Source organism: Trachymyrmex cornetzi, unplaced genomic scaffold (genome assembly GCF_001594075.2).
Source record: "Trachymyrmex cornetzi isolate Tcor2-1 unplaced genomic scaffold, Tcor1.1 scaffold299, whole genome shotgun sequence".
Classification (NCBI taxonomy): Eukaryota; Metazoa; Arthropoda; class Insecta; order Hymenoptera; family Formicidae; genus Trachymyrmex; species Trachymyrmex cornetzi.
In genome coordinates, this window is record NW_017297680.1 from 229,808 (window position 1) to 253,937 (window position 24,130).

Genomic DNA, 24,130 nt, shown 5'->3' on the forward strand with positions numbered 1-24,130 from the left:
AGGTTGTACCTCTTATTTTCATTTTTACATAAAAATGAATTTCCAGTGCAAAAATGAAATAAGAGGTACAATCTCCAATGGCTTTAATCTTGGCAAAAATGTTATCTAGGTCATGATATGAATAAAAAATCAATGTTTGACGTATTATATAAGTAAATATTGCCCTCAAGTAAAAATATAATAAATTATTAAAAAATATTAAGGCATTTGTTTACATTTACGATAAATATTTTTATACAAATGTAATTTCAATTCGTATAATTTATTAATTGACAATTGTTAATAAGACAGTTGTCAATAGGAATTAAAATCTTAATTTACTGTAAATATTTCTTACTTAATATATTATAATTGCATCAAATAAATACCGCATGTTAATATCTCGTGTTGATATCAATACATAGCATTTAAAACGGATACATACGATGCTGACGCCTTCATAATCTAAAAAAAAAATACAAGTTAAGGAATTAGAAACACATATATATATATAATAAAAAATTTTTTAAATAATAAGTAAAATATGTATAAAGTTTGTGATAATTAAATATTAAAAATATTTAAAAAATTACACGAGTAAATGTTTCTAATGACATATCCATCATTTTTCCTGCCGTAATCGTCAGTCGTTTTTGAGATCTCATTATTATAAATACTATAATTTTATTTTTATTTGACGGTATATCGTACCACAACGATTCATATATTGCATTGGCGATTGATTTACCCTAAAAATAATGCAAATGTGACGACACTTTTTATACCGAATTGTTTAATTTATTTTATAGTAGTTTATCTCATATCATTAACGATATTTAAAAAATGTTATACAAATTTAAAAATATTGAAAGAAGTAAAGAAACTATAGCAGAGAAATAGTAAAATCATACTAAAAATTTGTAATACTTTATTTGTGTTGAAACGTTACTATACATTGAAAAAATAAATATTATATGCAATAAAAAATATTTTTATTAAAAAATTGATTTTCTTAAGTGATATCTTGAGTATTGCCAATATTAAATGTTTTCATTAAAGAACAGCATTGTATTTTTATCATTGTCAATGTAATTATGTGATTAAGAACTCCTGTATAAATTATTTATTATGTGTTAAATATTTACCTTTAAACTAAGATATTCTCCAGCAAAGCAAATGACAAAGGCTTCAATCATTATAACGAAGTAACCAGAAACAGTTTTCACTAACACGAAAATCCCAGTTTCGTTATAAATAGACTAATTCAACGAATTATAAAAAGAAAAATGAATACATATAATCAATCATTGGGCGTGTGTATTTTAATACTTACAATTATGATGATAAATCCTAAACAGCAAATAACTAACGTATTCCAAACAACTTGCATTAATGCAATAAAGGAGAAGAGTGTCTCAATGTTGTTGGAAAATAAAATAATTTTATTATGCTTCTCAATCAGCAATCCAAAAAAAGACTCGAAAGATCCATGAAGAAGAGATCCCTTAGAAATATTTCTGAATTCATGACACATTATATCAATTTGTCCGCTTATATGAAGTACCTAAAATACACTTACATTCTCACAAAAAATCATAATTATTGTAAAGAGATTTTTTGAAGAAAACATTTTAAATGTAATAATACAATAAAAATGATATTATTAAAGTAATATTATTATATAATATACCTTTAATTACAAAAAAAATTATTGTCTAGATACTATTGTAAAATTTTTCTAATATTGACTTTAATATTTTAAAACGTTTTACACAAGAATATAACAGTTCTTCAACAAAATTATATAATATATGTAAAGAAAAATTTTAATGTGAATGTGTTCACAATTATACATTACAAATTAATTAATTACGTAATATACATTAAAAAATATACATATACGAATATGCGTTACCAAAGTCAACATTAATCCATTTAAAATAGCGATTGTGCATGCGTGTATTGCCACATGTAAAAATAATGTTACAACAAGAAACTCAAACGTCGGCGATTGTTGAGTTTCAAAGGGAAATTGTATTTTTATAGGAAGCTGCCGTAAAGTATCATTTTGATTGTCAGTAAAAAATACGAAACGAATTACGTAGTCGCCTAAGAGATAAAGTACTGCGACGACCGCATTAACACTCAGTAAAATGTTAGACGTAAAACGTGCTACATTCGCTTTGATTGTCATCAAATACAAATGTTTATCCACATTGATGCACTCGCGCCAATCATTATCCATAACAGCCAGGATTTTATGAAAAACCCTGCAATATGTTACTTTAATTTGTGATATGTTCCAAATGATCTCATCATATTTTCTTTTATGAGACCAGGGAAAAAATCTTTCATATATAATTATTTACAATTATATATAAAATATGTCCATATATATATATATATATATAATATTTTTTCCCGAAGACAATCAATGTTGTACATATGTTTCAATATTTGAATTAATATTTAGATCAATAATCACTTCCACTTAGAAAAAATCCACTTAGAGAACAAATATTAAGAAACTGAAGAAGAATCTTGTTTCTTGATTATAATTGTAGACTTGCAGAACATAGAGATAAAGTTGAACCATAATACATACATTACATAATACATGATATCTTACCGACGATGTGCCCACAGACTAGTCAATTTAAATAACGTCAAACTGTAATCTAAAGCCACAATCAGACCGTCAACAAGATTTGACAACTCACTCATCTTTAAGTGACCAAATATGTACAAATATTGGAAGTACTGTATAATCAGCATGCTCAACATAAAACTCAGCCAATGAATGGTAGAATATGAATTACCTGGCCACATGCCAAGAAATTGGAGACCAACTTTTAATGCTGGACTAATACTAGATGTGATCATTTGTCAAAGATTTTAAAAACGTGAAGAAATAAAGATTAGTTTCGGCACATTTGTTCTGTATTCTAGTTGAGAAGGAAATGAGAGAGCACTGTCCATTTCTCCAAGTGTATTCCCATACGGTGCGTCCCCACTCAATGAATATGGATCAATCGCTATTATACAATCCACAGATGAGACGAAATAGAGTTTATAATATTTTCATACCATAATTCCATAAACAGTCTAATAATGTATAATACTTAGACCGTAAAGTAATAAAGATATTGTACAGCTAAGATAATACAAAAAAAAGGTCGTTTATTGCGAGACCGGCGTTACCTTTTTTGCATTTTTTTTCTTTAAAACACAAAATTATAAGCTAGAAGGAAATGTCCAGATGTTCACCACAATTTCTACCTTTGAAGGTATTATTAAGTGCATGACATGGTGCTTACACGTATTAGGTATTCTAAGCAAACGGAAATAAATTGCGTTCATTTAATTGATCTTCCAGTCTTTGAAGAAATATGATGAGGGGAAAACAACAGAACTCTCTGACTGAATATGAAGTGACTAGTAATTTCCACTAATAATTCAATAAATGTTTTTCGCGTCAAACTTGCATATTGAACAAATAATTGCAATTGCAAATAATATAAACGTTCAGTTACAAATAATCCAATAAAATACGAATTAAATATCTTGTAATACAAAGTCATCGATTATAGAGCTAAAGTAGCCTGAATATTACTGCAACTTGCATACTAAAGCAAGCTTATTTTGTTAAATAAGAATGAACAATATAATAATAATAATAATAATAATAATAATACACGAAATATAAAAGATTATTTGCATTTACATTAATAACTATTTTCTTAAATACAATTTAAATGTGTTATTTATTAACTAATAATTAATAAGTAACAGACACCAGCTTAATATGATAATGTAAGTTCTAATTTATTACAAATTTTTTAATCTATTTTAAATTAACTATGGTATAATTTCAGCAGATAGAGATCGTACTATTTTGTTGATGTCAATACATAGCAATCAAAACAGATACGTATGATGCTGACGCCTTCATAATCTAAAAAATTCAAGTTAAAAAATTAAATTGGATTTACGAATTATATTTACACATAATAGACACACACACATAGATCAAAATAAATAAAATAAAATAAATCATCAGACATTTAAAAAATTAAAAGTTTACAATCGTAAAAGTTTCAAATGACATATCCATCATTTTCCCTGCCGTAATCGCCAGTCGCTTTTGTGATCTCATTATTATAAACACTATAATTTTACCGTGACTTGACGGCATATCATACCACATTGTTCCATATATTGCACTAGCAATTAATTTGCCCTAAAATGCAAATACAGCTAATTCTTTGTAATTAATTTTGACATGAAAGAGTTTTGTATCATCTATATTGTGAAAATATTATAGTCATAATATCCGAAATTCTTTAATAATATCATTTCTACTTTTATTTTATTTAAAATAAAAAACTTTATAATAAATAATTAGCTGATAAACATTTTATTATTTTAGATAACTTTTATTATAACAGATACGAATTGTCATTACCTTAAAAAATATATATCACGTACTTACAAAATAAAATTTTCTAAAATAAAAAATATTCTCATTTAAGAAATCGATCGTTTTAAATAATGTTTTAAGTACGTCAAAATTACAATATTTTTATTACAAAGTAATGTCTAATATAGTATTCATTATTATATAGTTATGTTATGTTTAAAATATTGTATATTTACTGGTAACCATTCTTGCTTACCTTGTAACTAAGATATTCTCCGGCAAAACAAATAATGAAAGCTTCCAACGTTATGGCAAGATAAGCAAAAACAGCTTTCATTAATGCAAAAACACCAGTTTTATTATGGAAAGACTATATTATTAAGTAATAAAAATGAGTGAAAAATATGATAAGAATCACAACGTTGTACATTATTATAGTACTTACCATTATGAAGGCAAATCCTAAACAACAAATAACTAAGGTATTCCAAACAACTTGCATTAATGCGATAAAAGAGAAGAGCCGTTCCATGTTATCGGAAAATGAAATGACTCTTTTGTGTTTCTCGACCAGTATTCCAAACGATGATATGGAAGATCCATAACAAAGATTATTCTTAGAAATATTTTTCAATTTTTCACAAATAATATCAATTTGTCCACTTACATGGAGTGCCTAAAATATACTTAAATTTTTACAAAAATTATTGCATATAAAAAATTTTTTCTATTTTAAATACTTCTTGTACAAAAATTCAATAAGTATTGTAATCATATATGTATAATAAATTTTATTTATGTAATTTACCCTTAAAAATATTTAATATGACATTAATTATATTTTAAAGATACTACAGAAATGCATCATGTATATTTGAGTTATATTACATAAAGTAAAATTATGCAAATTACTTCATAAAAAATTTTCATGCAAAAACGCTCATAAGTTTATATAAATGGCTTCGTTGTATGAAAAATTGAGAATAAGAAATATACAATATTAGTTACCAAAGAAAAGATCAATCCATTTAGAATAGTGTTCGTCCATACTTGTAATATTGTATGTAAAAATATTATTACAGCAATAAATTCAAATATAGGCGATTGTTGGATCTCAAACGGAAATTGTATTTTTATAGGAAGTTGCCGCACAGTATTATTGTTTTCATTTAGAAATACGGAACGAATTACGTAATCGCCTAAGAGATAAATTACTGTAATAATCGCATTACAACTTAATAAAGCGTTAGAAAAGAAATGCGCTATATTAGCTTTAGTTGTCATCATATACAAATGTTGGTCAATGTTGATGCACTCGTGCCAGTTATTATCCATATCCTTCAAAATTTTATGAAGGACTCTGTAATATATACGTTACTTTAACGTGTTATTGTCTCTAATCAGATATTTTAGATATGAATAATATTTACTTTCTCTTCAATTATGCTGTTATACTTCAATATTCGAATTAAAATTTTAAATAACAAGGTGACATTTTAATGACGACTTATTATTGATGACATTAAAGAAAGTTCCAGTTAGAAAAAATTAGATCAATACGTTAGGAAACTGAAGAACAAATTTATTTCTCGAATACAGCGATTAAGTAAAACTAAAATATTATACAGTATACTGTAGTATCTTACCGACGATGTGCCCATAGACCAGCCAATTTAAAAAACGTTAAACTGTAATCCAGAGTAATAATCGAACTGTCAACAAGATTTGATAATTCGCTGATCTTCAGATGATCGAAAATGTACAAATACTGGAAGTACTGTATAATCAGCATACTTGACATAAAACCTAAGCAATAAATAGTAGAATACGGCACACCCGGCCAAAAGCCAAAAAAACGAAGACCAAACTTCAGCGCTGGGCTGATGGTACTTGTAATTGTCATTTGATAATAAATTTGAGAAAATAATAATCACTTTTGACACATTTGTTCAATACTCTGGTTGATAAGGAAATACAAATGCAGCGTCTGATTTTCCAAGTGCATCCCCACACGGTGTGACCCCACTCCGGTGAATACGGATCAATCGCTATCATATGTCGCACAGTACAATAATAAGACAAGACAGAACTCATTATTTGCATGAACATCCTATAATTTCATTAGCAATTTAATGTCGTGTACTTCGACCATATTATACTGCTAAAGAAAAAAAAAACAACTCCCTGAGGAATAGTTCTTTTTTTCAAACTTGTATCTTTAGCAACACAATATAATAAATAAATAAACGTCTACAATTCCCATCAGCTGTATACATTATTAAATGTAACATTATATTTTGATTGTGACTATACATTAGATTTTCTGACAAATAGAAATTGATAGTATTCAACTCAAAAGTAATAACGTAATCGATGAACAAAGAAATGTACAATTGGAGATATAATGACAGTAAATATTCCTCTAATAATTCCAGATATAATGACTGTAAATAATCCTCTAATAATTCTATGAACGTAATTATACTAAAGCTTGCAAAGAAGAGAAATTTCAAAGGTAAACGTTTTGAATGCAAGATATTATCAATACAATTCATAAATCAGATACGAAATTTTTGTATATAAATTGAATATGCCATTTTCTGGTTTTTATTAAAAACAATGATCAAAAATATATGACATAATATGTATATATCATTTTTAAATAAGAATAAGTAATAGTATTCAAAGGAAAAGAAATTATTTCCAATTAAATTGTTTATATAATAAATACAACTTATGTAGTACATTATAACTAATAGTGTATAAAAAGTTCTTGATGATATCAATATATAGCATTTAAAACAGATATATAAGATGCTGATGCTTTCATGATCTAAAAAAATAGAAATTATAAAAAATTATAAATAAGTGTTTCAGAAAATGTTGACGATAAGCGAAATAAATGGCGCCCAAATGATTTAAAAAATTACATTCGTAAAAGTATCAAATGACATATCTATCATTTTTCCTGCCGTGATCGTCAGTCGTTTCTGAGACCTCATTATTATAAACATTATAATTTTTTCTGTATTTAATGGCATGTTGTACCACAATGTTTCATACGTTGCATTTGCAATTGATTTGCCCTGAAAAAATAATACAAATAATTTCAAATCAATTGGCTCTTTTACTTATTCAACTTATTTGACAGAAAAACATTTTTTTATACTACCGTGACGCGTTACAAAAATATTTGTTATAACAATATTAAAATTCTTTATGAAATTTTTATATTATTAAAATATAGAAGGCCTTCTGTAATTATACTTAAAAATTTATTGATAAACAGTCCATATTACAATTTCAGTAACCTTTTATTATAAGAAATAAATCATTATTATAACACTATAATATATTATAAAGAAATAATTTTTTTTAATGAAAAAGAATTATTTATAAGTTTTATTTTCTTAAATGACATTATATATATATACGTATTGCAACACATTAAAATATTTTTATTAGAAAACAATATTGTACATCTTTATTACAAAAATAACACAGTCTCTCATGTTGTATAAAAAAATAATGTATTTTTAATTAACGACTTTTGAATACGCACCTTGAGGCTAAGATGTTCACCAGCAAAGCAAATGATAAAGGCTTCAATCGTTATGACGCAATAAGCAAAAAGAGTTTTCACTAATACGAAAACACTAGCTTCATTATGTATAGACTAGTTTGACAAATAATAAAGAAGATAAAAGATATGTACAATTCCAATTAATCATGTATTTATTAGTACTTACCACTATGAAGACAAATCCTATACTGCAAATCACTAACGTATTCCACACAACTTGCATCAATGCGATGAAGGAGAAGAGTTGTTCGATATTCTTGGAAAATGAAATTACTCTATTATGCCTCTCGATTAACATTCCGAATGAAGGTACAAAGGACCCATGACAAAGAGTGTTTTCGGAAATATTTTTGAACTCTTTACATATTATATCAATTTGTCCGCTTGCGTGTAGAACCTAAAATATACTTCAATTTTTATAAAAATTACAGTCATTACATGTAAGAAAAATTGTTACCACAAAAAATGTATGTAGATATATTTAAGTATATAGATATAAGAGACTTTTATATATTTCATTTTAATAAAACTTTTTTAAAATGATTGTATAATGGCATTTTACCTTAAAATTGCTTATAAACAGAAATGGCATAGTCCACACATGACTAAAATCGACAAATTAAAAACAAAAAATTTGATGTAACAGATTTTAGTGTTATAACATATAAATTACTTTGACATCAAGACAAAAACAAATAGAAAACACAGGCAAATATATATGAATTATGAATTACCAAAGTAAAGATCAATCCATTTAGAATAGCGACCGTGCATACATGTAACATTACATGTAAAAATATTGTTATAGCAAGAAGTTCAAACATCGGCGACTGTTGAGTTTCAAAAGGAAATTGCAACTTTAATGGAAGCTGTCTTGAAGTGTCATTATAATTTTCGGTTAGAAATACGAAACGAATTGCGTATTCGCCTAAGAGATAAAGTGCAGCAACGACAGCAATAAAGCTCAATAAAGCATTAGATATAAAATGCGATATATTCCCTTTGATTGTCATTATATACAAATGATGATTGATATTGATGCACTCACGCCAATCATTATCCATAGTAGCAAGAATTTTATGAAGACCTCTATAATATTTTATTTATTTCATCAAATGTTTTAGATAAAAATATTACATTTGCAAGGAATCATTAATATTATATGCATTAATATTTTAAATAACATTTAGATTGTATTATGCAACATTATAATAAAAAGTATCGCATTCGAAATATATACAATACCAAGGAAGAATCTCATATTTTTGACATAATAGTTAAGCAAAATTGTACTATTTTGCTGTATAATAACAAATACCGTGCTGATTCAGTTTCAAATAACTTAACGACCACATAGCGGGGGTCATTAATAACCAGTAATGTATTTTTTGCGTTTTTGATATTTGTTAAATAATATATATAGTAATGGTTTCAAAAATTACAAAAATTGTCGTTATAATAATACAATATACATTATACATATATACATCATAATATATACATAATATATAATGTACATAATGTATATTTATTATAATGAAAAGAAAATATAACATATTAATATTAGATAAATCATAATTTAGTATTCATATATATAAAAAATTATTGTATAATTATGTTTTTCTATAGCCAAAATATCAAATTGCCTGAACAAAAAGTTCAGCGTGGGTGTCGCCAGTAACTCCTTTTAATATAATATCTTACCGACGTTGTATCCACAGACTTGTTAATTTAAAAAATGTCAAACTATAGTCAAGAGTCATAGGCAGTCCATCAACAAGATTTGATAGCTCGCTCATACTCAAATGTTCAAATATGTATAAATATTGGAAGTACTGTATGACCAACATACTCAACATAAAACTCAACCAATAAGTAGTAGAATATGATACATCTGGCCACATGCCGAGAAGTCGAAGGCCAATTTTCACTGCCGGGCTAACAGTACTCATGATTCACCTACACTTTTTAAACTTAAGAAAATGGAGATCAATATAGACACATCCGGTATGCTCGTTTGAGGAGAAACTGACAGTACACTGTCCATTTTATCCCCACACAATGCATCCCCACTCACAATCAGAAGAACACGGATCAATCGCTATTATATGTTGCATAGTACGACGATATGATGAGACGGCACTTATTATTCATATGAACATCCTATAATTTCATTAGCGATCTAATAACGTGTTTTCCGACCGTAATATTATACTGCTAATGCAAAAAACAAAGATATGCTCGTAAAGTAAAAAAAAAACCGTTCTCTAAGGGATATAAGTTTTTTTTTTTGCTTACTTGTTTCTGTGGCAACAATACATTATCAACAAAAAATAAATGTCTGCGTTTCCTGCCAATTGCGATAATCATTAAAAGTATCATGATAATATGATTGTGATTATACATAATTCTAAACAGTGGATTGTAATTATGCCATTCAACCTTTAATCGTTGAAAAAATAAAGTAAGGAGAAAATAAAGAAACTCTCCGAATGGGAGTACAATGACTGAGTAATTTTCTTTAGGAATGTATTTATAAACTATATCAAGGACTCGCTTGGAAAAACATCAAAAGTAAAAAATTTTAAGAACAACAAACATTATAAACGGTTAACTGCAATACAAACAACGAAATATGTACAAATGAAATATGCGATCATATGATTAAGATTAAGAGACAATGCCCAAAATGCCACTAAGATACATACATAGATATATAAGTTGCTTGTATATTAGATGCTCTTTTAGTTTTTGTAATTTATTAATTGACAGTTAATGAATAATAATTAATTTTGTTAATAACAATATCATCTTTAATTTATTGTAATAAATTTATATGTTGTAACTTATTTGTTTTCATTATTTAAGTTATAATTCCAGTTATATATTGACGCATGTTCTCGTTGATATCTCATATCCGAAGAAATATGTTCATCACAATTCTTACTTTTCATGAAAATATTAAATGAATGACATGATGTTTACATATATTAGATATTCTAAGACTCTAAGCAAACAAAAATAAATTACATTCATTTAATAATTTTTAATGAAATATGATAAAGGAAGGACAACAAAACTGTCTGACTGAAATGAAATAATTCGTAATTTCTATTAATAATTTAAAAATATTTATCCGTAAAACTTGCATATTGAATTTAAAAATAAAAATTGCAATCATATATATAATATAGAGGAGTCCAATTATAAATAAAATACGAGTCAAATATGCAATCTTGTAACAAAAAGTCATCAAGCTAAACCACTAACGCAGCCTATATATCACTGCAAGCTTATCTTTTTAAGCAATAATGTATAACCCTCCAGCATTTTGTACTTTTTAAGGCACAATCGATATATATATATATATATATCACGGTTTTTTCAAAATTCTTATTCAGATTTCAATATATAAAAAATAAATAAAAATATATTAAAATACACACAGTGCAGATTTTTTATTATAGTAAAAACTAATTGTTAAATGTTTCATAAGCGTAAATGTAATGTAAATTTTTATATTTTATTAACTGATCGTTAATGAATAACAGTCACCAGTTTAATATGACAATTTAACAATCTAATTCCCTAAATAGAACAATAAGTCATAATAACATCAAAATGACATCAAAATAAATCGTAAATGATTGTACAACAACTTTTAATGATGATTTTGTTATCATGATGACTTGTTATTCTACTTCGGTCATTACAAATATTTTTAACATGTTTTAAATTAACTATGCTATAATTTCAGCAAATAGATGTCATGCTATTTTGTTGATGTCAATACATAGCTATTAAAACGGATACATATGATGCTGATGCCTTCATAATCTAAAAAATTTAAGTTAAAAAATTAAATTTGATCTAAATTATATTTACTTATAACGGAAACACGTAGCAGCAGATCCTAAAATTAATTTGTAAATAAATTAAAATTAATTATTAGACATCCAAAAAATTTAAAAGATTACATTTGTAAAAGTTTCGAATGACATATCCATCATTTTTCCTGCCGTAATTGCCAGTCGTTTTTGTGATCTCATTATTATAAACACTATAATTTTACTGTAATTTGACGGCATATCATACCATAGCATTTCATACGTTGCACTGGCAATTAATTTGCTCTAAAAATGATACATATACAGCAAATCTTTTTGTAACTATTTTTAAATTCGGCTCAAAAATATTTTTCTATCCACATTGTGAAAATGTAGGCCTGCATTCATAGTCGATTCTTATTTTAAAACTGTCTTAAAAAATATCTTAAGATTCTTATACGGTTCTGTGATTAATTAATGACAATTACGACAATTAATTATAACATACATTACATTTAATTATGACATTCATGACAGTTTAATAATTTACGTATTCTCTCTCGTGCTGACTCTCATTAGCCTTCAATTTCTTTGTTTGTTGTTATATTAAAAATTGAGAGTCCTTTCATATATATATATATATATATAATATTATTTCGAATTTATGACTGTATTTAAGACAGTTTTAAACTATAAACCAGCCTTTGTAATGAAGATATCAGAAATTCTTAAATTAATTCTATATTTACTTTCATTTTCAAATTATAGAAACTTTATAATAAATAATTAGTTGACGAGCATTAATAAATCAGTACTTTATAAATATTTATGTAATTTTAGATAACTTTTACTACAAATTTTAATATAAAATATGTCATTACTTTTTATAAAAAATATTATCTGTTTAGAAAAAAAAAAATAAACCTTAAAAAAAACCTTTAAAAAAAAGTGTTGTTATTTAAGAAATTAATTATCTGAAATAATATTTTATGTACTTTATCGAAGTATTTTTATTAAAAGATAATGTTATTATAATTAGAAAGATAATGTATTATTATAATAGAAGATAATGTATTATTATAATTTTCATTATTATATTATTAGCTATGTTGTGTTTCAAAAATTGTATATTTACAGGTAATCACTCTTGCTCACCTTGTGGGTAAGATATTCTCCAGCAAAGCAAATAATAAATGGTTCCATCGTTATTGCAAAGTAAGCAAAAACGGTTTTCATTAACACGAAAATACCAGTTTCATTATGAATAGACTATATCAATAAATGGAAATGAATAAAATATATGACATCTATCATAACATTGCATACGTTTATTACAGTACTTACAATTATGAAGAGACATCCTAGACAGCAAATTACTAAGGTATTCCAAACAACTTGCATTAATGCGATAAAAGAGAATAGTCGTTCCATGTTCTCGGAAAAAGAAATAACTCTTTTGTGTCTCTCGATCAGCAGTCCCAATGATGATATGGAAGATCCATAACAAAGAGTATTCTCAGAAATATTTTTAAATCCTTGACAAATGATATCAATTTGCCCGCTCACATGAAGCGCCTAAAATAAACTTAAATTTTTTCAAAAATTGCAATTATTGCCATATAAAAAAATTTTTATTATTTTAAATGTTTCTAGGACAAAGATTCAATAAATACAGTAATCTTACATAATGTATTTCATTTAACCGCAAAATATTTTTAATACTGACATTAATTATACTTTGAAGTTTGAAATGCAGCATGTATTTTTGTACTATGTCACATAAACAAAATTCTACAAATTGCTACATGAGAAATCTTCATGTAACAACGTTATACTTATAAGTTTGTATAAATCGCTATTATATAAAAATTAATAAAAATTTAAAACAACAAATGTACAATATAAGTTACCAAAGTAAAGACCAATCCATTTACAATAGTATTTGTCCATACTTGTAATAACGTATGTATAAATATTATAACAGCAATAAATTCAAATTTAGGCGATTGTTGGATTTCAAATGGAAATTGTATTTTTATAGGAATTTGCCGCACAGTATTATTGTAATTTTTATTTAGAAATACGGAACAAATTACGTAATCGCCCAAGAGATAAATTATTGTAATGATCATATTACAGCTTAATAAAGCGTTAAAAAAGAAATGCGATATATTAGCTTTAATTGCCATCATATGCAAATGTTTCTCGATGTTAGTACATTCGCGCCAATCATTATCCATATCGGCCAAAATTTTATGAAGAACTCTGCAATGTAGATATTACTTAACACAGTGCTTTAATCAAATGTTATAGATATAAATAATACTTATTTTCTTTTCAAATAATGTTGCAGTATACTTCAATGTTTAAATTAATAAGATGAATAAACAAGTAGTAAGGTGATATCTTATTGAAATTAAAGATGCTCTTAAGAAGTCATTTTATCTTACTACTTCGGATTTAGGTATTATTAAACCACTTTTAATTTTAAAAAATTAGATCAAGAGTATATTAGAAATTAAAAGGCAAACTTATTTCTCGAACACAACGATATATTACGCAATATATTACATCATCTTACCGACGACGTATCCATAAACCAATCATTTTAAAACATGTTAAACTGTAATCCAGAGTAAAAAGCGAACTGTCAGCAAGATTTGATAACTCACTGATCTTCAAATGATCAAACGTATACAAGTATTGGAAGTACTGTATAATCAGCATACTTGACATAAAACTCAACCAATAAACTGTAGAATATGACACACCCGGCCAAAAGCCAAAGAAACGAAGACCAAATCTCAGCGCTGGGCTGACAGTACTTGTAATTGACATTTGCCAATAAATTTAAGAAAATAATAGTCTGTTTTAGCACATTTGTTCGCTACTCTGGTTGATAAAGAAATGAAAGTGCACCGTCTGATTTTTCAAGTGCATCCCCACACCGTGCGTCCCCACTCTGGTGAATATGGATCAATCGCTATTACATGTCGCACGATACTAAGCAAGAGAGAACTCATCATTTGCATGAACATCCTATAATTTCATTAACAATCTAATAACGTGTATTCCGACCATGAAGTAACGATATTATTCTGCTGAAATAAAAAATAATAACTTTCTTGAGGAATAATTTCTGTTTTTTGCAAATGTGTTTCTTTAGCAACGCAATATCGTCAACAAGAAATAAATGTCTGCACGATTTCTACCAATTGCGAAAATCATTAAACGTATTATGATAGTATAGTTGTCATTATACATTAGGTTTTCTAAAAAACAGAAATGGATTGTGTTTATGTCATTTAACCGCCGATCTAAGAAATAAATTAACCAGAGAACAAAAGAACTCTACTATTTAGAGATATGTATAATGACTGAATAATTTTCTCTAACAATTCTGGGAACATAATTATATAAAAAATTCGCTTGGTAGAGAAATATTAAAAGTAAAAGTTTTGAACAATAGTATAGTGCACAATAATATACGTTATAAAGAAAGTTAATGTTAATACAAATGAAATATGTTCATGTAAATCGAATATGACTGTTATTATACGTTTACACGAATCAAATATGCTATCCTCTGGATTAAGAGACAATAGCCAAAAACATATGACGTAAATATAATATGTATCTCTCTCTCTTTAAATAAAATAAAGATCAATAATAATAGAGAAAGAAGAAATTCTTTTTAGTTACGTTAATTGTTTGTATAATAAGTACATTTTGTGTAATTTATTAACTCATAGTTTAAGTAGTAGCTAATTTTAATAACAACTAATTTCTTAATTCACTTACAATATTTTTGAACTTATTCACTAATATTAATTCTGTTATAACTTTAGAAAATAACAAATTCTTGATAGTATTAATACATAGCATTTAAAACAGATATATAAGACGCTGATGCCTTCATGATCTAAAAAAAAACATTACAAAAAATTTAATTTAATTTATACGGTACGTCCATATAAATATGAAACAGTGTTTTAGAAAATACCAAATTTAATAAGTAAAAACAAAGAAGTATCAAAATTTAGAAGATTACATTCGCAAAAGTTTCGAATGACATGTCTATCATTTTCCCTGCTGTAATCGTCAATCGCTTCTGAGATCTCATTATTATAAACATTAAAATTTTTTCCGTATTTACTGGCATATCATACCACAGCGTTTCATATGTTGCATTTGCAATTAATTTTCCCTAAAAAACAATACAAATAGTTTTAATGCATTGACTTTTTCTAGATCCACTTTTACTTATTCAATTTACTTGTTAGAAAAATAATTTTTTTCTATCATGATTACAAGAATACTTGTTAACAATATTAAAAATACTTCATGCAATTTTTCTGTATTTTTAGAAAGTCTTTCAGTTATAGCGAACAATTTATTTATAAATAGGACACATTACAATTTTAGTGACCTTTTATTATAAAAGATATATCATCATTATAATTTCAGTAATCTTTTACTATAAAAAATATATCATCATTATAATACTACAATTAATTTATAAAGAACTACGATATATTTATAAAGAACTACATTACGATATATTTAAAAATATAATTTATAAAGAATACTGCAATATATTTAAACAAATATTAATTGAAATAGTAAATAATTGTTTATAAATTTTATTTCTTTAAATAATAATATATATATTAAAATACTTTAAAATACTTTCATTAGAAAACAATGGTATACATCTTTATTATTAAAATAACACAATTAAGTTATGTTATAACACAAAAAAGTTATATATTTTTAATTAACGACTTCCGAATACACACCTTGAGGCTAAGATGTTCTCCAGCAAAGCAAATGATAAAGGCTTCAACCATTATAACGCAATAAGCAAAAACAGTTTTCACTAATACGAAAACACTAGCTTCATTATGGATAGACTAGTTTGATAAATAAAAAACAAGAAAAATAAAAGATATATACAATATTAATTATTATGTATTCATTAGTACTCACAACTATTAAGAAAAATCCTATACTACAAATGACTAACGTATTCCAAAGAACTTGCATCAATGCGATAAAGGAGAAGAGTTGTTCGATGTTCTTGGAAAATGAAATTACTCTGTTATGCCTCTTGATCAACATTCCAAATGAAGATGCAAGAGATCCCTGAAGAAGAGTTTTTTCGGAAATATTTTTGAACTCTTGACATATTATATCAATTTGTCCGCTCGTGTGTAGCACCTGAAATATACTTCAATTTTAGCAAAAATTACAATTTTTACATGTAAAGAGAATCATCATAAAGAATGTTTAAACTATAAAGATATAAGATACTTTTGTATAATACATTGTAATAAAAGTTACTTTAAAATATTTTTAGCAATAACGTTTTATTTTAAAGTTTCTTATAGATAGAAATGGCATAGTTTACATATAACTAAAGTTAACGAATTAATAAAAAAAATTTGTATAACACACACACACACACACACACACATTTTATTGTTATAACATGGCGTTATAAACCGCTTTGACATTAAAATATTGTATATTGAAAAAGGAAACTCAAAAGCAAATATATATATGTATAAAATATATATATATATAAAATATGACTTACCAAAGTAAAAATCAATCCATTTAAAATAGCGACCGTGCATGCGTGTAACATCAGATGTAGAAATATTGTTACAGTAAGAACTTCAAATATCGGCGATTGCTGACTTTCAAAGGGAAATTGCAACTTTAAAGGAAGCTGTCTTAAAGTGTCATTATAATTTTCGGTTAGAAGTACGAAACGAATTGCGTATTCGCCTAAGAAGTAAAGTGCTGCAACGATGGCAGTAAAGCTCAATATAGCATTGGATATGAAATGAGATATATTTGCTTTAATTGTCATTATGCACAAATGATGATCAGTATTGATGCATTCATGCCAATCATTATCCATACTAGCAAGAATTTTATGAAGAATTCTACAATATTTTATTTATTTCATCATATGTTTTAGTTAAATACATTACATTGTCTTGTGAGAAACTATCAATATTATACGTATCAATGTTTAAAATAAGATTTAAGTGGTATCATATAATTTTATATTAAAAAGTATCGCTTCCGAAATATATGTTAGAATACTGAAGAAAAATCGTATTTCTTGAACATAATAATTGTGCAAAATTGTATATTATTATGGTACATGTTAATAGTGTTAATACGTTCCGTGCTGATCTAATTTCAAGTGACTTGATCACATTTTGGTCATCAGTAACCAATAAAGTATTTTTATTTGCGTTTGATATATTTGTTAAATAATATGTATAGTAATTGTTTTAAAAATTACATGGTTTATTATTATTATTATTATTATTATTATTATTATTGTAAAGCAAAAGAGCTAAAATACCAATATTGAGTAAATCATAATTATGTATTAATTTTTATCAAAAATTATTTTATAATTACGTTCGTTTTATAGCCGAAATATCAAACTGCCTGAACAGAAAGTCCAGCGTGGATCACCAGTGACTTCTGTTAATATGATATCTTACCGACGTTGTATCCACAGAATTGTCAATTTAAGAAATGTCAAACTATACTCAAGTGTCATAGGCAGTCCATCAACAAGATTTGATAACTCACTAATCCTCAAGTGTTCAAATATGTACATATATTGGAAGTACTGTATAACCAACATACTCGACATAAAACTCAGCCAATAAATAGTAGAATATGACACGTCTGACCATATGCCGAGAAATCGGAGGCCAATTTTCACTGCCGGGCTGACAGTACTCATGATTTTTCAGTTTTTGATACTTAAGAAAATTAAAATCAGTAACAACACATTCGGTATGCTTGTTACAGAAGAAACTAAGAGTGCACTGTCCGTTTCATCCCCACAAGATACGTCCCCACTCAGAAGAACACGGATCAATCGCTATTATATATTACACAGTACGACGATAATAAGACGAGACAGAACTCATTATTTGAATGAACATCCTATAATTTCATTAGCAATCCATAATAACGTATTTTCCGACCGCGATACCATACTGCTAAAATAAAAAAGTGAACCTATACTCCTAAAGTAAAGTTCTTTGAGAGATATTCCTTTTTTGCTTACTCGTTTCTTTGGCAACATAATGTCGTCAATAAAAAAACAAACTGCGTTTCCTACCAATCGCGTTAATCATTGAAAGTATCATGATAGTATAATTGTTTGTGATTATACATTAAGTATTCTAAGAGTAAGAAGTAAATTGTAATTATGCCCATTCAACCTCTAATCTTAAAAAAAAAATAATTAAAGGGAAAATAAGGAGATTGGACGAAATAAAGTATAATAACTGAATAATTTTTATAGTTCTAGAAATGTAATTACATTGAAAATTCTCGCTTGGAGGAGAGAAATATCACAAATAAAAGTTTGAAATAGCAGACATTATAAACGGTTTATTACGGATCATACAATCGAATATGCAATCATCAAATTGGGCTTAAGGAACAATCCAAAAACATCTAATGCAGATACATACATACGTAGATATGTTAATTGTCTATATATTAGATGCACTTTTAATTTGTGTTATTTGTTAACTGAGAGTTAATGAATTGTAATTAGAAATACTTAATTCATTGTTCATATAATGTAAACTATTATTTATGTTATAATTTCAATTATTAAGGCACGTTTTAAAAATAATATCAGTACATAGCATTTAAAACTGATATATAAGATGCTGTGGTCTTCATAATCTATAAAAATACAAATTAAGAAGTTAAATTTTTCTTAATAAATTATGAACGTCCATTTATAAAGAAAAATATAAATATCTCAAAAAATTAATGATAAGCAAAACAAAATTATTTTTTAATAAGGTATCCAAAGCATTAAAAAAATTACATTTGTAAAAGTTTCGAATGACATATCCGTCATTTTTCCTGCCGTGATCGTTAATCGCTTCTGAGATCTCATTATTATAAACATCATAATTCTACCCGTATTTACAGGCATATCATACCACAACGTTTCATATGTTGCATTTGCAATCAATTTGCTCTAAAAAATAAATCAAATAATTTCGAATTGACATTTTTAAATCTACATGTATTTATTCGATTTATTTGATAAGAAAATATTTTCTTCTGTATCATCGTATAAAAATCTTCTAAACATAACGAACAATTAGTTGATAAATAGAATTGCCAAATATATAAATATATTTTTTACAACAAGAAATTGTGTATAAAAATATATTTTGTCATAATATGACATATATATTATATTATCATATTAATCTAGAGTGTAACATCAGATATCATATTAATCAGAATGTAACATCGGATATCTAAGAAGGCTATTTCTTCGATATCCGACATTTTCCAGATATCCGACCGGATTTCGAGAAAGTGTCTTCTAAAAAAAAGAAGTCTATAGAGAAAAAGTTTGTAATTTTGTAATAATGTATAAGATATTACAACTTCATGAATATGCATATTTATTTCTAGAACATTTATATAAGAAAAAATCAACAATTTAATGATATCAAATTTCAACCGGATATGTTCCCGGATACTAATGGTATCCGACTATCCGGTTGGATAGTAAAAAAGTGCTCAATAATACCGGATACCGGATACTTTCCGGATATCCGGTGCATCCCTATTTTAAATAATGTTTGATGTAACGCAACATGTTAAAATATTTTTATTAGGAAAGAATATCACATATTTCTATCATTACAACAGCAGTATTATGTACATTGTGTTAAAAACATTCGTATTTATGGTTAATAAATTCTAAATACGCACCTTGAGAGCAAGATGTTCTCCAGCAAAGCAAATAACAAAGGCTTCAGACATTATAACACAATAAGATAAAATTGCTTTCACTAACAGGAAAACAGCAATTTCATTATGAATACACTAATTCGATGAACAATTAAAGGATTAATGTCACACACAATATCAATAACTGCATTAATTACAGAACTTACAATTATGGTGAAAAAACCTAAGCAGCACATAGTTAACGTATTCAAAACAATTTGCATTAACGCAAAAAAAGAAAAGAGTTTTTCAATATCCTCAGAAAATGAAATGATTTTGTTATGCCTCTCAATCAGCATTCTTAATGAAGATCCATGAAAAAGAGTATTCTTAAAAATATCGTTAAATTCTTGACATACTATGTCAATTTGTCCACTTGCATGTAACACCTATAAAAATATACTTAAAATTCATATATTAATAATGCGTGTAAAAAATATCATTACACGTATATAAATAATATGTATCGAATAATGATAAAATACTCATGGGATGTTCTTACATAATATATTATATATTATAATAAATTGTTATTTTAAAAACATTTTAACGCTAGTGTTGTACTTTAAAATTTTTTTATACGAAAATAGAATTGCTTATATGTAACAAAAGTTATCAAATTATTTAAAAAACATTTAATATAGAGAGTAAAGTTCAGTATTGTAAACTTGCGTCAAAAATCACTTCGCTATTAAAACATTAATTTAAAAAATGATAACAATAATAAAATATTTAAATATAATAAATATTAATAAAAGTAAAATTACAATCAAATTTATACAAAATTTAAATTACCAAAGAAAAGATTAAGCCATTTAAAATAGCAACCGTGCATACGTGTATCATCGCTTGTAGAAATATTGTTATAACGAGAAACTCAAACATCGGCGATTGTTGAGTTTCAAAGGGAAATTGCAGTCTTAGAGGAAGCTGCTTCATACTATCATTATAATTTTCAATTAAAAATACAAAACGAACTGCATATTCGCCTAAGAGGTAAAGTACACCAACAATCGCAGTGAAGCTCAATAAAGCGTTAGAGATGAAATGCGATATATTTGCTTTGATTGTCATTATATACAAATGCTGATCGATATTGATACACTCGTACCAATCATTATCCATAGTAGCAAGAATTTTATAAAGTATCCTACAATATAATATTTTATTTTGTCAATCATTCTAAATAAGAATATATTATACTGTCTTTTGAGAAGCCATGCATATTATAGTCATTAATATTTGAGCTATGATTTAGATGATACTATATTATTTTAGATTAAAAAGAATTAGATCAAAACTGTCTCTCAGACAACTAAGGAAAAATTCTATTTTTCGAATATAATAATTGAGTATCGAATTGTAGTATTACACTGTACGTTAATATTATATTTTACCGACGATTTATCCATAAACTGGACAGCTTAAACAATGTCAAACTGTAATTAAAAGTCATAGGCAGACCATCAATAAGATTTGATAGTTCACTAGCACTTAAATGGTCAAATATGTACGAATATTGGAAGTACTGTACAATCAACATGCTCGACATAAAACTTAGCCAATAAATAGTAGAATGTGACACATTTGGCCATATGCCAAGACATTGAAGCGCTATTTTCACCGCCGGACTGACAGTATTCATGATCTTTCGCCTACAGCTTTTGAAACGTAAGAAAATGAAGATTAGTATAGGCACATCTAGCATACTCGTTTGAGAACGAACTGAGAGCGCAGTGTCCATTTCTTTAAGTTTATCCCTTCCACACAATGCATCCCCACTCACAGATGAATAGGGACCAATCGCTATTGTACGATGCACAGTACGACAATAAGACGAGACAGAACTCATTATTTCTATGAACATCCTATAATTTCATTAGCAATGTAATAACGTGTATTCCAATTGTGAACATATTGTACTGCTAAAGATAAAAAAAACAGTCTTCTAAAGAATAGTTTTTGTTTTTTGCTTCTTGTTTCGTAGCAACACAATAATATCAACAAAAAACAAACGTCTATATGTTTCTACCAATCATGAAAATCATTAAAAGTATCATGATAGTATAATTGTGATTATACAAAATGTATTCTAACAGACAGAAGCGGGTTGTAATCATGTCATTCAACCTCTTTAAAAAAGAAAATGTATGGATAGAATAAAAGAATCTACACGAGTGGGAGTATAATGACTGAATAATTTTTTTTAATTCTAAGAACGTAATTATAAACTATATTGAAGACTTGCTTGGAGGGACAATATCAAGAGTAAAAGTTTTGAACAGCAGATATTATAAACAGTTAATTACAGATGCAAAACAACGAAATGTATTTATGTAAATCGAACATGCGGTCCTTCGAGTAAAATTAAGAAGCAATGCCTGAAAGAATATCTAACTCAGATACACACAATTTTAAATACAATTTTAGAATATGACAATGAGAATACACGAGGAACGAAAAATTAATTCCAGTTACATTAATTGCCTGAATATTAAACAGCAAGGGCCACTTATTTACGAAATCAGCGAGAAAATAAGTCAACGAGGTAATTAAGCATTTATCATTAAAATCAAGAAACCATCTGAAATTAAACAAAAACACATTGTCGTACACTCGATCGCACATCCCGAATTTTTTTTAAGAAACAAATGAAATCACTTTAGAATCATGTTCAGACAGCATAAATGCAAGAAATCAGAAATTATTTTCATTAGTGAATAACTCCTCAATATTAAATACAACTTTAGTTTGTGTAATTTATTAACTAATAGTTAACAAATGGTAATTAATTTTATTAAAAATAATGAAATTCTTAACTCATTGTCTATTTTGTAACTTATTAGTATTTATGTTATAATTTCCGTTATTCACGCACGTTCTCGTTAATATCAATATACAGCATTCAAAACTGATATATAACTGATATTGCTAATGCCTTCATAATCTATAAATTAAAATAAAAATACAAATTAAGACATTAAATTTGGTTAATAATGTATTTGATTATGTATATGTATACATGTATATAAAGAAAAATATCTTCAAAAATCTCAAAATGAATAATAAGCAAAATAAAACTTCTTTTTTTATTAGAACATCAAATTATCATTTGATTAACTTATATCAATTTATCCGCTTGCTTGTAACATCTAAATTACATTATATTGATAAAGTTATATTGAAATGTTTTTTGCACTGCCATATTTTAAGATATTATATTAAAAAATTTTTTTATACAAAAATAAAATAGCGCACATATAACAAAAATCAACCATTATTTAAACAGAAAATTTGATATATGTATATAACAATGAATTTTTTAAATAATGAATAATTTAATTAAGTGATCTATTTTTATTTATTATATAAAAATGTTGACACAAATGCTTTGTTAAATCATAATTTCCATTTTAAATTTTGTATTTTCCAGCAAATGTAATTGATTATAGCAAAACAAATTTAACTATCTAATAATTTTGATAGTTTTTATTGTTTTATAAATAC

The 24,130-nt window shown here is 26.3% G+C and overlaps 6 protein-coding genes across 6 annotated transcripts; all 6 read right to left on the minus strand.

Annotated features, from left to right (window-relative positions):
* Positions 1-393: 393 nt before the first annotated feature.
* Positions 394-2,862, minus strand: LOC108762349 (odorant receptor 13a-like). Its single transcript, XM_018509306.1, has 6 exons — positions 2,609-2,862; positions 1,895-2,249; positions 1,313-1,543; positions 1,125-1,238; positions 573-728; positions 394-444 (listed from the first exon to the last, which is right to left on the minus strand). Exons 1-6 carry the CDS (start codon positions 2,860-2,862, stop codon positions 394-396), a joined length of 1,161 nt encoding a protein of 386 aa, XP_018364808.1.
* A 1,021-nt stretch (positions 2,863-3,883) lies between these two features.
* On the minus strand, positions 3,884-4,970 carry LOC108762422 (odorant receptor 2a-like). The gene is made up of 4 exons (XM_018509415.1): positions 4,845-4,970; positions 4,656-4,769; positions 4,064-4,219; positions 3,884-3,934 (listed from the first exon to the last, which is right to left on the minus strand). The coding sequence occupies exons 1-4, from the start codon at positions 4,929-4,931 to the stop codon at positions 3,884-3,886; spliced, it is 408 nt and encodes a 135-aa protein (XP_018364917.1). The 5' UTR covers positions 4,932-4,970.
* Positions 4,971-7,181: 2,211 nt separating this feature from the next.
* LOC108762418 (odorant receptor 22c-like) lies at positions 7,182-8,280 on the minus strand. Its single transcript, XM_018509411.1, has 4 exons — positions 8,149-8,280; positions 7,962-8,075; positions 7,330-7,485; positions 7,182-7,232 (listed from the first exon to the last, which is right to left on the minus strand). The coding sequence occupies exons 1-4, from the start codon at positions 8,278-8,280 to the stop codon at positions 7,182-7,184; spliced, it is 453 nt and encodes a 150-aa protein (XP_018364913.1).
* Positions 8,281-11,768: 3,488 nt separating this feature from the next.
* On the minus strand, positions 11,769-13,303 carry LOC108762420 (putative odorant receptor 92a). Its single transcript, XM_018509413.1, has 4 exons — positions 13,154-13,303; positions 12,965-13,078; positions 11,960-12,115; positions 11,769-11,819 (listed from the first exon to the last, which is right to left on the minus strand). The coding sequence occupies exons 1-4, from the start codon at positions 13,238-13,240 to the stop codon at positions 11,769-11,771; spliced, it is 408 nt and encodes a 135-aa protein (XP_018364915.1). The 5' UTR covers positions 13,241-13,303.
* Positions 13,304-15,680: 2,377 nt separating this feature from the next.
* Positions 15,681-18,587, minus strand: LOC108762350 (odorant receptor 13a-like). The gene is made up of 6 exons (XM_018509307.1): positions 18,340-18,587; positions 17,409-17,763; positions 16,799-17,029; positions 16,609-16,722; positions 15,861-16,016; positions 15,681-15,731 (listed from the first exon to the last, which is right to left on the minus strand). Exons 1-6 carry the CDS (start codon positions 18,585-18,587, stop codon positions 15,681-15,683), a joined length of 1,155 nt encoding a protein of 384 aa, XP_018364809.1.
* A 911-nt stretch (positions 18,588-19,498) lies between these two features.
* LOC108762417 (odorant receptor 13a-like) lies at positions 19,499-20,922 on the minus strand. The gene is made up of 4 exons (XM_018509410.1): positions 20,791-20,922; positions 20,606-20,719; positions 19,698-19,853; positions 19,499-19,549 (listed from the first exon to the last, which is right to left on the minus strand). Exons 1-4 carry the CDS (start codon positions 20,920-20,922, stop codon positions 19,499-19,501), a joined length of 453 nt encoding a protein of 150 aa, XP_018364912.1.
* Positions 20,923-24,130: the final 3,208 nt, after the last annotated feature.

What these genes read in the sequence shown, in the direction of transcription:
- LOC108762420 (XM_018509413.1), bottom strand. Translation starts at nt 13,240, where the DNA reads ATGGAACGACTATTCTCTTTTATCGCATTAATGCAAGTTGTTTGGAAT. An exon ending in GAGAATATCTTACCCACAAG is followed by an intron (nt 12,116 to 12,964) that starts GTGAGCAAGAGT and finishes TATCATTTTTAG; the next exon opens with AGCAAATTAATTGCCAGTGC. An exon ending in CATTCGAAACTTTTACAAAT is followed by an intron (nt 11,820 to 11,959) that starts GTAATCTTTTAA and finishes TAAATTTTTTAG; the next exon opens with ATTATGAAGGCATCAGCATC.
- LOC108762417 (XM_018509410.1), bottom strand. Translation starts at nt 20,922, where the DNA reads ATGCTGATTGAGAGGCATAACAAAATCATTTCATTTTCTGAGGATATT. An exon ending in TAGGTTTTTTCACCATAATT is followed by an intron (nt 20,720 to 20,790) that starts GTAAGTTCTGTA and finishes TCATCGAATTAG; the next exon opens with TGTATTCATAATGAAATTGC. An exon ending in GAGAACATCTTGCTCTCAAG is followed by an intron (nt 19,854 to 20,605) that starts GTGCGTATTTAG and finishes TTTATTTTTTAG; the next exon opens with AGCAAATTGATTGCAAATGC.
- LOC108762418 (XM_018509411.1), bottom strand. Translation starts at nt 8,280, where the DNA reads ATGTTAATCGAGAGGCATAATAGAGTAATTTCATTTTCCAAGAATATC. An exon ending in TAGGATTTGTCTTCATAGTG is followed by an intron (nt 8,076 to 8,148) that starts GTAAGTACTAAT and finishes TTGTCAAACTAG; the next exon opens with TCTATACATAATGAAGCTAG. An exon ending in CATTTGATACTTTTACGAAT is followed by an intron (nt 7,233 to 7,329) that starts GTAATTTTTTAA and finishes CTATTTTTTTAG; the next exon opens with ATCATGAAAGCATCAGCATC.
- LOC108762422 (XM_018509415.1), bottom strand. Translation starts at nt 4,931, where the DNA reads ATGGAACGGCTCTTCTCTTTTATCGCATTAATGCAAGTTGTTTGGAAT. An exon ending in GAGAATATCTTAGTTACAAG is followed by an intron (nt 4,220 to 4,655) that starts GTAAGCAAGAAT and finishes TTTGCATTTTAG; the next exon opens with GGCAAATTAATTGCTAGTGC. An exon ending in CATTTGAAACTTTTACGATT is followed by an intron (nt 3,935 to 4,063) that starts GTAAACTTTTAA and finishes TGAATTTTTTAG; the next exon opens with ATTATGAAGGCGTCAGCATC.
- LOC108762349 (XM_018509306.1), bottom strand. Translation starts at nt 2,862, where the DNA reads ATGATCACATCTAGTATTAGTCCAGCATTAAAAGTTGGTCTCCAATTT. An exon ending in TAGGATTTATCATCATAATT is followed by an intron (nt 1,239 to 1,312) that starts GTAAGTATTAAA and finishes TCGTTGAATTAG; the next exon opens with TCTATTTATAACGAAACTGG. An exon ending in GAGAATATCTTAGTTTAAAG is followed by an intron (nt 729 to 1,124) that starts GTAAATATTTAA and finishes CATTATTTTTAG; the next exon opens with GGTAAATCAATCGCCAATGC.
- LOC108762350 (XM_018509307.1), bottom strand. Translation starts at nt 18,587, where the DNA reads ATGAGTACTGTCAGCCCGGCAGTGAAAATTGGCCTCCGATTTCTCGGC. An exon ending in ATGGATTGATTTTTACTTTG is followed by an intron (nt 17,030 to 17,408) that starts GTAAGTCATATT and finishes AGTATATTTCAG; the next exon opens with GTGCTACACACGAGCGGACA. An exon ending in GAGAACATCTTAGCCTCAAG is followed by an intron (nt 16,017 to 16,608) that starts GTGTGTATTCGG and finishes ATTGTTTTTTAG; the next exon opens with GGAAAATTAATTGCAAATGC.